The sequence below is a fragment of the Trypanosoma rangeli genome, assembly GCF_003719475.1.
Source record: "Trypanosoma rangeli strain AM80 chromosome Unknown Tra_15.4_contig_00029, whole genome shotgun sequence".
Lineage (NCBI taxonomy): Eukaryota > Euglenozoa > Kinetoplastea > Trypanosomatida > Trypanosomatidae > Trypanosoma > Trypanosoma rangeli.
In genome coordinates, this window is record NW_021705773.1 from 72,353 (window position 1) to 81,087 (window position 8,735).

General features: G+C 52.9%; 6 protein-coding genes across 6 annotated transcripts in view, besides 1 other annotated feature; all 6 read right to left on the reverse strand.

Moving 5' to 3' along the window:
• Positions 1-547, reverse strand: part of TraAM80_01455 (uncharacterized protein) — a gene marked incomplete at both ends in the record, with an annotated part of 597 nt that extends 50 nt beyond the window's left edge. Inside the window, one exon of the mRNA XM_029378496.1 lies at positions 1-547. This exon is cut by the window's left edge and continues 50 nt beyond it. Within this exon, the coding sequence (XP_029241685.1) occupies positions 1-547 (547 nt within the window).
• A 519-nt stretch (positions 548-1,066) lies between these two features.
• TraAM80_01456 (cytoplasmic translation machinery associated protein) lies at positions 1,067-1,657 on the reverse strand (the record flags this gene model as incomplete). The annotated part of the gene is made up of 1 exon (XM_029378497.1): positions 1,067-1,657. The coding sequence occupies one exon, from the start codon at positions 1,655-1,657 to the stop codon at positions 1,067-1,069; it is 591 nt and encodes a 196-aa protein (XP_029241686.1).
• A 149-nt stretch (positions 1,658-1,806) lies between these two features.
• Positions 1,807-1,829: a microsatellite.
• Positions 1,830-2,060: 231 nt separating this feature from the next.
• TraAM80_01457 (uncharacterized protein) lies at positions 2,061-3,239 on the reverse strand (the record flags this gene model as incomplete). The annotated part of the gene is made up of 1 exon (XM_029378498.1): positions 2,061-3,239. One exon carries the CDS (start codon positions 3,237-3,239, stop codon positions 2,061-2,063), a length of 1,179 nt encoding a protein of 392 aa, XP_029241687.1.
• A 418-nt stretch (positions 3,240-3,657) lies between these two features.
• TraAM80_01458 (exocyst complex component 6) lies at positions 3,658-6,780 on the reverse strand (the record flags this gene model as incomplete). Its single annotated transcript, XM_029378499.1, has 1 exon — positions 3,658-6,780. One exon carries the CDS (start codon positions 6,778-6,780, stop codon positions 3,658-3,660), a length of 3,123 nt encoding a protein of 1,040 aa, XP_029241688.1.
• A 428-nt stretch (positions 6,781-7,208) lies between these two features.
• On the reverse strand, positions 7,209-8,438 carry TraAM80_01459 (uncharacterized protein; the record flags this gene model as incomplete). The annotated part of the gene is made up of 1 exon (XM_029378500.1): positions 7,209-8,438. One exon carries the CDS (start codon positions 8,436-8,438, stop codon positions 7,209-7,211), a length of 1,230 nt encoding a protein of 409 aa, XP_029241689.1.
• Positions 8,439-8,679: 241 nt separating this feature from the next.
• TraAM80_01460 (uncharacterized protein) overlaps positions 8,680-8,735 on the reverse strand; it is a gene marked incomplete at both ends in the record, with an annotated part of 603 nt that continues 547 nt past the window's right edge. The window contains one exon of the mRNA XM_029378501.1: positions 8,680-8,735. This exon is cut by the window's right edge and continues 547 nt beyond it. Coding sequence (XP_029241690.1) covers positions 8,680-8,735 — 56 coding nt within the window.

Sequence of the window (8,735 nt, forward strand, 5' to 3'; positions counted from 1 at the left end):
GTTCGCTGGGCTGACTGGCACCAGCAGGACCCGTTGAGGCAGAAGCTGGCCGTTTCTGGCGCTTCGGATGACTCGTTCCTGGTGATTGCAGTTCCTCAGAAAGTTCACCAAGAAAGGTATTCATTTCTTCTTCAACACAAAGGTCACCATCATCATCTTCTGCATCCCCGTCCCCTGAACTTTTACAAATTTCCTTGAACAGATCACATTGCATCTTTTCCTCTGAATTACTTTCGTTGCACTGCCGCCACTGCGCACTGCAGCTTTCACGCACCTGCACGTTAGTGCTGTCATCACTCGGACACTTGAAGTGCAATATTCCGGACAAGTTAAGAGGACCCACCACATCGGCAGAAGACGTGTTCCCGAACGGCGTTATTGCAACATTCTTTTCTCGTGCTTCTCCGCGTACCCCCTCGCCAAAGCACAACGCAAGGGCCATTAGGCCAAGTAGCACGCGGTACAGCGCCGCCCGCGTCCCCGCCATCCGTAGAATGCCTTGCTTTCCCTTGCTGTGTATAGCTGCGCTGCCAAGCTCGAAGGTCATCAAGCAGAAGCAGAAGACAACGGCAAAAATCAGCAGCGAAAAAGTGCGCCCCGGCAAACAGCCTGCGTGCGGTTGTGTTGCTTCATCCAAGTAACAGGTCGATAAATAAATGGTGCTTATTAGCGAAAATATTGTGAGGACGCACAAAAGCAGAGACAAAAAAATGATATTGCTGATGGTTGGCGACGTGCTGCGTCCTTGTGAGCTCCTCTGAAGTTGTGGTCACCCTTCGCCACCATAAGTTTATGGGGGCCGAAGTCTGTTTTTTTTTTTGCATTATTATTATTGGTTTCCTCTTTTCTTTCATTTTCCATAAAAAGAAGGATAACAAAAAAAAAAGTTGAGGGAAGGGCAAACGACAGGTGTGGCCTGCAGCGCAGTCAGCGAGCAACACAAATGAGGCTGCAGGCCCCGAAGGAGTGAAATCACTTACACCAGAAGCCAACAGTAGTCGGAAGCATCGCGTGTTGGGCCGGCGTTGCGCTTCTTATACGAAGAGGCGCTTGACTTCTTAAGGCCTCAGCGGGCCCCAATGTGCGAGGCACTTAATACACGATTCATCCAAAGGCCGTCTCCCAAGTGGTGGATGTTTTCGATGCAGGGGCCGCTATTCACCCTCTCAATTTCTTCCGAGGACATGAGTGTCTTTCCGATCGCCACGGCATGCTCCTTGGACTCCACGTACACCGCCACCACCTGCCCGGCAGGAATGTTCGGCGTGATGTAACCCCCGTTGGAGGTGAGTCCTGGGCACATGATGTTTGCCCCCGAGACGACGTATTTGCAGGCCCCAATGTCAACTTGGTGGCGTGGAAGTATGAAGGGGTACTTGTGAAGAAGTTTCAGGTGTGGGATGTAGGGCCCATTGTGGTGGTTAAAGAAAAGTACCTCCGGTTGCGCACTGACAAGCGTGACGCAGTGGACCTGATCGTGGCAACGCACCAGCATGACATCCGACTTTTTGGGCATTATCTCTTCCCAAAATTCTTCCAGCTGCGGGTACTGCTCCGCCAAATCCTTTCGCACCTGCGACTGCTCCTTATGGCTGATGTTCGCAATTTGTGCAACATTCTGCAGAGTAAACTTCTTAAACAAATCCGCTGACGACATTGCAGAGAATTCCCCCTTTACCTGAAAAAAAAAAAAAAACGCACAAAAATGAAGAGAAAGGGACAAGGGTAAAGACGGACTTTCACGGTATACAACAGCAGTAACAAACAAATGCATACATATGTATACATGTATGCTAAACAATAAAAACAAAAACACACACACACACACAAGCTGGTACTTAACCCCGTGTGTGTACCACCATGGCCGCAAGGCATGTTAGCCGCATTACAGACATGGTGCCGCTGTAGCAAATTTAGGTGCAGAGGCAGAACAAATTAAAGGCAGATAAACGGAAGATTCACTGGGATCTCTAAAACGACTTCACTGTTAGAAACTTCATCATTTTTCCCAAAAAAATGCGAAGCTCCAGATGTCTCTCTGGCCATTCTTCCATCGCTGCTCAGGAAGAAAACGAAGAGTTTTCTGCGGCCGACATAGTCTTTGCGCCAGACTCCAACAGCGCGGTCCGAAATGTATCCATGCACTGCTCGGCTCGCTGGACCATAGCTTCAGTTCGCTGCAAGCTACTTGCGACGGCGCTTTCAAGGGAGCGACACGCTGCTTGGCTCGTTGCCACTATTTGGGCTTGCGCCTCTTTTATATCATCGTGAAGAACATTCAAAATACTGGCAGGAGTTTCTGCGTCACCCACTCTTCTGGGACGCTCGTTGGCCGGGGGCAGCGGCGAGGAACAAGTGCCCTCTTGCCTCAACTGCAGTAACTGACGCAGCAAGGTTGCACATTCATCACCGCGGTGCTGCTGACCCACACACATCGGCTCCTCGCCCCGAAAAAACGACTTGATGACAGCGTCACCGTCACTAATGAATGAGCACTCTTGCCGTTGTGGCCCCTTGTCAATTTCGTTTTGATGACGAGGACGCGTGTAAACACCTTCCCGCCCGCCCTGTGGAACTTCATCTGCGTGGCGTTGGGAGTAATAAGGAAGACTGGGCTGTGGAATAGGCATCGTCTTCGATGTTGGCACAAAGAGTTCTTGCAGCTGCCGCTGACGCAGCTTCTTCTTACTCGGTTGCTGCGGGTCCTCTTGCGGTCGTGTTGCAAAAAGGGTCATCGCCTCTTTCAGCCGCTGACGCTCAAACGCGAGATCCTTTTCAAGGCATCTTATGGTTGCCTCGGCCTGAGTGAGGCGGTGCTCGAGGCTTCGAGAGGCAAGCTGCATACTGTCGCGTTCCTCCCGCAGCGTGATGGCTTCTTGGCGGGAGCTCTCCAATTTTTTTTCGAGTCCCTCCACGTACTGCGAGTTGATCCGTTGCACCACGCCGCCGCTTTGCTTCTCCACTAACTCCTCCTTGAGGACCGACTGCGACCAAAGGGTGAACTGCAGGGCAAGCTGCATGACACTGAGAAGCTGATAGACATCCGTCGTGCCTGTGGTGGGTGACGTCGCACCGACGAGGCTGCAATCGGAGAGAAGGGAAATTAAGTTCTTCATCATATGCAATTCCGGCTCCTGCACCCGGTGCGCCGCAACATCGACGCTGCGCAGGTGCGTCCACGGGATCTCACGGGCACCCGTGACGTAGCGGAACGCTCGCAGTCGGTCCGCCACGCTCATTCGCCCCTTGCCAATCCCTTGAATGAACGCGTTCTATGCGGCCTGCTGTGTTCTCGCCGCGTGCAATTTGGCCCCGCTCTCGCTGCAAACACCACCGCCAACAACGCACACACGGATTTCACCCCCCTTTTATTTTCCTTTTGTTTTGTGCTTATGTGTGTTTTCATGGCAGGGATAATAAAAGGAGTAAAGGATGCGGCGGTCAAAGTCTCCGTGTGATGGCAGAAGAAAAAAAAAAACCATCGCAGGGACGTCTCGCCCAAAGATCAGTAGCTGCAACGAGAGCCAAACATCACACGGTCAGAACGAATCGTGCAGACGTGAAAGCACACACAGGCAACTAAAAGAACGACAAAGAAAGAAATAAGTGTTTTCCCTTCTTCTCCCACAAAATAGAGAGATAAAAGCGTAGGGCGCGTCAGAAGAGAGCAGACTGATGTTCACGTTTACCTGCACGAGCGCTCGCGGCCCCTGTAATTGCGCTTGCGCCACCCTTCACGGTCTGACCAACAGTGTAAATTCCCTTCCCTACTCCTTTCGCCACAAATTTGCCGGCCCCCTCGATGCCTGCAAGAACCTGATTGGTTTTTGCCCGCTCCGCCGCCTCCTTGCGCCCGATCCACAACAGTAGCTCGTCGGCAATATGTTTGGACTGCAACGGAAACCGCTGTGCCGCGGGCACACTGCTAATGGCGGCACCAATACGCTTCTGCCACAGAGGGATTTGTATTGCGCACATCAATTCAAACTCCCGCACGCAGTCACGCAGAGCGGCAAAATCGCTGGTGGTGCCATCACGGCATCCGCCATGAATTGCGCTCTCCAGATTTGTCTGCGTCGTGATGGCTGCATGGGCAACGACAGTGCCCAACACACTACGCACCACGGACACCTGAAGCACCGCCGTTAGCTTCGGGATCATGGAAATAACATACTCCATCGCTTCCAGAAGGCCCTTCTCATCGTCGTCCTTGCTGTTTGCCCTTGTCGCCGTTGCCGGCGTCGCAGCACGCCGAACCTCAACAAGTCCCTTCCAGTAATCCAGTTCCGCAACGGGCCGCAGACGATCCTCCGTCTCTGCAATGAACGCGGTGAGAAGACGTTCAATGCCCTTCTGCACGGCCTTCTCAAAAAGTGTCGCTGAACTGGCTAGCAGCCGCGGCGCGCCAAGTGTCTCTCGTTTGCCCTCGTCATAGTCAAAGTGCCACGCAAGTACAAACTGCTGCTCCACGCACGAGACAATAACACTCATCGTTGCACACGAAGTGACAAACACCGCAAGCTGCATCACAGCACGCTCAGCAACGGTGGCCAGATGGCTATGCAGAAGTTCTGCCACGGTTCTAAACAGCACAGAGAGGTACTTGAGAAGCATTTCATCCACGTTATTGAGCTCGGACTGACGCACCACAGCGCTCTCATCCATCACCAGAATGGAGTGGCACTGTGAAAGAAAACGTAATGCTATGTCACCAATCACAGGAACCATGAGGGCGTAGGGCAGCGTCACACTTCCTGAAGTAAACCCAGCTGAGGGTAGTGGAAGTTCAATGGATTTACAACGATCCAAGTAAAACCGTGTCACGTACTCATGATACTCGCCGAGAGTCGTCGCAGTCAATGGCAAAAGCGTCTCTGTGAGGACGCCCTGAGTTGCCTCCACACAGGCCTCCTGCAACCAAGAGCTAATGATGCTGTCACTCATAGACTCCACAACGAGTGACAAAATCAGAGGGCTCAGTCGCACACTCTTGACGCAGTCCACAACAATGCTGATAAAACTGCGCAAGAGACAAAAAACATCCATCATCCTTGCTGTATAGTTGGGGTCGCTAACAAGTAGCGTGGATATGTGTCGCGCTCGATCCGCCATAGCCTGCGACAGCTTTTCCCACATGCAGATTATCTCTGTCGTTGACCGTACATGCGGCTCCGTAATGTTGTGCACAATGTCTTCAATCAGTACAAATCCCAGCGCCGTCGCACAGTATCTTTCCAATTCTGCCACAAGAGCATCCCCACTAAGCGCCTCAGAGGAGACAGGCACCTCATAAAGGTCTAGTTTTGCTTGCTGCATACGACTTTCGGCGTAATAATTGCGGTAGTATGTCCCATGACAAAGCTCCTCAAACACCTCTTGTAGTGAAGCTCCATATATAATATTTGAAATACTAGATGACTCTGTGAAGGGGGCACGCCTGATGCAGGCTCTCACGTAACTCATTTCCACCCACCACTCGCCCTCTTCCGAAATTCGTAATTTCTTCTCGATGGATCCTGTTTTCACAGTTCCCTCCCATTTTAGGGCGGCGGCGCCAATAGGCAGCGAGGAGTCTCGCAGCAACTTTAGCCATGCATTAAAGTCATGTACGGCGGCCGTAAAAATGTCCTGCGATAGCTGTGGCACCCGGTGATGAATCACATACTCACCGAGCGCGTATTCTGCGAATGGCGCTGCCACCCGCATAAGCTGCTTCAAGGACACCACGGCCCCCAGCAGCTGCTGTTTCTGTACCCGCATTTCCACAGTCTCCAGCATCTCTGCCAACTCCATTGTGCTGCGCAGTATGGACACAACCTGTGCAACGTTTTGCTTGACACAACGCGACAAATTAAGGTCAGCGGCCGACCGTTTCATCTCCATCACCGAGGAACGGGCGAGTGTGGTGGCGCCACTGAGTTCCTGCCCCACCAGCTCGGCGTCTTGCTCAGAAATGGAAAAGCACTGCCGTGCGGCATGGAGGAAGGCCGGATAATGAGTCTCGCACAGCTTCTCCACCTGTCCCTCATTCTCTTTTACAAAGGCAGCGAGGTCCTCCTGCAAGATGTCCTCCTCGTTGCGAAGATATGCATTCTTTAATGCGGTGTAATCTGTAAACTCTCCATCCACCAGAGATGCCACAGCAAGGTACCTTGATGGAGCCTTTTGAAACAGGCTGCTCGATTCCCCTTCCCTCGGCCGCTGCAGGAGGACTTGTTGTTGTCCCCATAAGGGGCCAGCGTCATCTTCGCTACCTTCACTGTCGGCACCACTCCATTCATCCTCCGCGTCTTTCGTTTCCTGCGTTGCATTCTGTGCAGGATAACTTTCGTCATTTTCCAACTGTTCTGTGCGCAGTCGCGCGCTCGCGGCAAGCTTTTGAAGGCACCGCTCCGTAGTTGTCGCTTCCAACACGGAGGCGCACTCCAGTTTTACCATCGTAAACCCCGAGTCCTCGCTGTCTACTGCGTCGGGTACAGCTTGGCTAGCGTTCTGCAGCTGCCGCACCTGCGACGACTCAGGTGCTCCAATGGAAATGATATTTTTAGTAGAGCTGACCGTCAGCAGCTTATTCTGCCACCTGGCGTAAAACGAAATCCCCTTTGCCTTGACTAAGTAGACATAATAGGGTGTTGCGACGAGGAACACCTTCTTCAGCCTGCCATGGCGATGGATGCGTAAGGACTCCTTTGTGTAGTAAATAATATGTGGACTATCCCCCATGTCCCGCAAAATACTTTGCAACTTCTCATTCTGCCTGGCGTCTGTTTCCACCTCCATGCTACTCTTACTCTTTCTGCAGGGCAGACCCACCCCTACTTCCCCCCTCCCCACGACGTGCGGAGTATCACCCTTAGCAACGCCAAACAAGCAAAAAGAAGAAAAAAAGACAAAATGTCGTAAATAACATTGCACCATGACATAAAACATATACACTCCCATCACCACCACCAACTAATTTCCACCGCACGCGTCAACTCCTCTCTGCTTGCTTGTTGCTGCTGTTTGCTGCGTGTCGCAAATGTATTTCGCTGCCTCCCATTTGCTGTGGCCGCTCAGCAGGCGTGTCGTGTATACGGATCTCACCAAAACAAAACAACAGGAACAAATAAAACGTAAACGCACAAACAACGTAAATAGAGCGGTCATTAGACCTTCATCTTTTCATGCCCTGTCCCCTTAAAGAAGGGGAAACAACAGCAGACGTGTCATACCGTTGAACACACTTTACAGAACTTACAGAAACACTTCGTCTTCTTCTGCTTCCCAGGCGGCGGCATGTCCGGAACTGGAAGATCCGGTGGCGGGGGAAACTCCACAATGAAGTTATCCGTACTCAACCCGAGGTCCCGCACCGCAGCCGGGGACGGCAGCGTAACTTCAACCCCAACTGTGGGTGGCCAGGACTCAGGCACTTGTTTGTCCTGTACGGATTTCGGCGGCGGCATCCAGTTTTCACAGAGAAGGTTTTTAAACTCGGTATGCTCCAACACACGGGAGTTGGGCAGGTACCACGCCGCTGTACGACTCACAGGCAAAGGGTATTGAAATCCAGGATCGACAGGCATCTCCCTTGTGTCTCCGCCGCCTTTGTTGCTCTCTACTACGCCTACTGCGGTCGCACTGCTGTTTGATATTTGTGACACTGACTTCGGCTGCACAGTTACAAGAGTGGGTAAGGTAACATTCACAATCTTCGGGGGAGGGCTGGGCTCCACAGAGGGTGCTGTGCCGTTCCCATCATGCGTGGGACCATGCACCTTCTTCTTTTTACCCGGTGAAGACTTATCACCCCCCGTTCCGCAACTCGAGTTTTGCGTTTCGGTACTTTTCCTGCAAGCATCCAACGGCTTTTCACCCGCTACCTTGTTTTTCTTCCCTCCACTAGAGGTGGACTGCGGGGACAGCTTCTTATGGTCTTCAAGGTCGTGACAGGCGACGTTCGTCGGCGAAGACGCTCCGCTCGCGCGTATTGCGCTCAGACTGGAGGTGGACGACGCCGCGGCTAGTGACGTCCGCACCCGTCTTGTAAACGTCTCGTCACGCTCAATTGTAAGGGGCCATCCACCGGTAGCATCCTCCGTTGCGGTCTCCGTCTGAACTACCGCGTCCAAGCACCTTCCCGCGGGCATCGTGGGGCATTGTCGGAGTTGCTGCTGTTGCTGTTGCCACTGCTGCAGTGCAGTAAAGGGCATTCCGCCAGGGGGTTGCGGCGACTGTAGCGGCGGTTCGCGCTTGACAGCAGGTACGGCGCGTTGCATCTGCGGCCCACCAGGATGTCGAGAGGTGGTGGAAGTTCCATTCAAAGGGGTTTGCAGCGGCGCCCCACCAGCAGCACAACCCCCGACGTACGCACTAATACGGTTCATTCCATCAATCACATCGACAGGCTTATGAATGACGTAGTCATCTAAGCTGTGAGCATTGGACCGCTGCATCACGAGCTCTCGCGGCCTAGAAAGGCTTGTGCTCTGCACTTCCTCGTCCTGCTTAGTCAGCAGCTGTGAAATATTCTTCTTAAGATCCCGCACCAACTGTGCCTTCTGCTGCGCCAGCAAAAACTCCTTCTCGCGCAACTCACACTCCTCATCAAAGATGCGCTCCAGCGGCGCCGTGACCGCGCTGCCGCAATCGTTCTCTCCGCCTGTCACAGGCTCGCTTGGCAGAACCAGAAGCCCTTCACCCCGCAGGGCACCGGACCGTGCAGATCCTTCCGTGCCACTCAAATGCTTTGC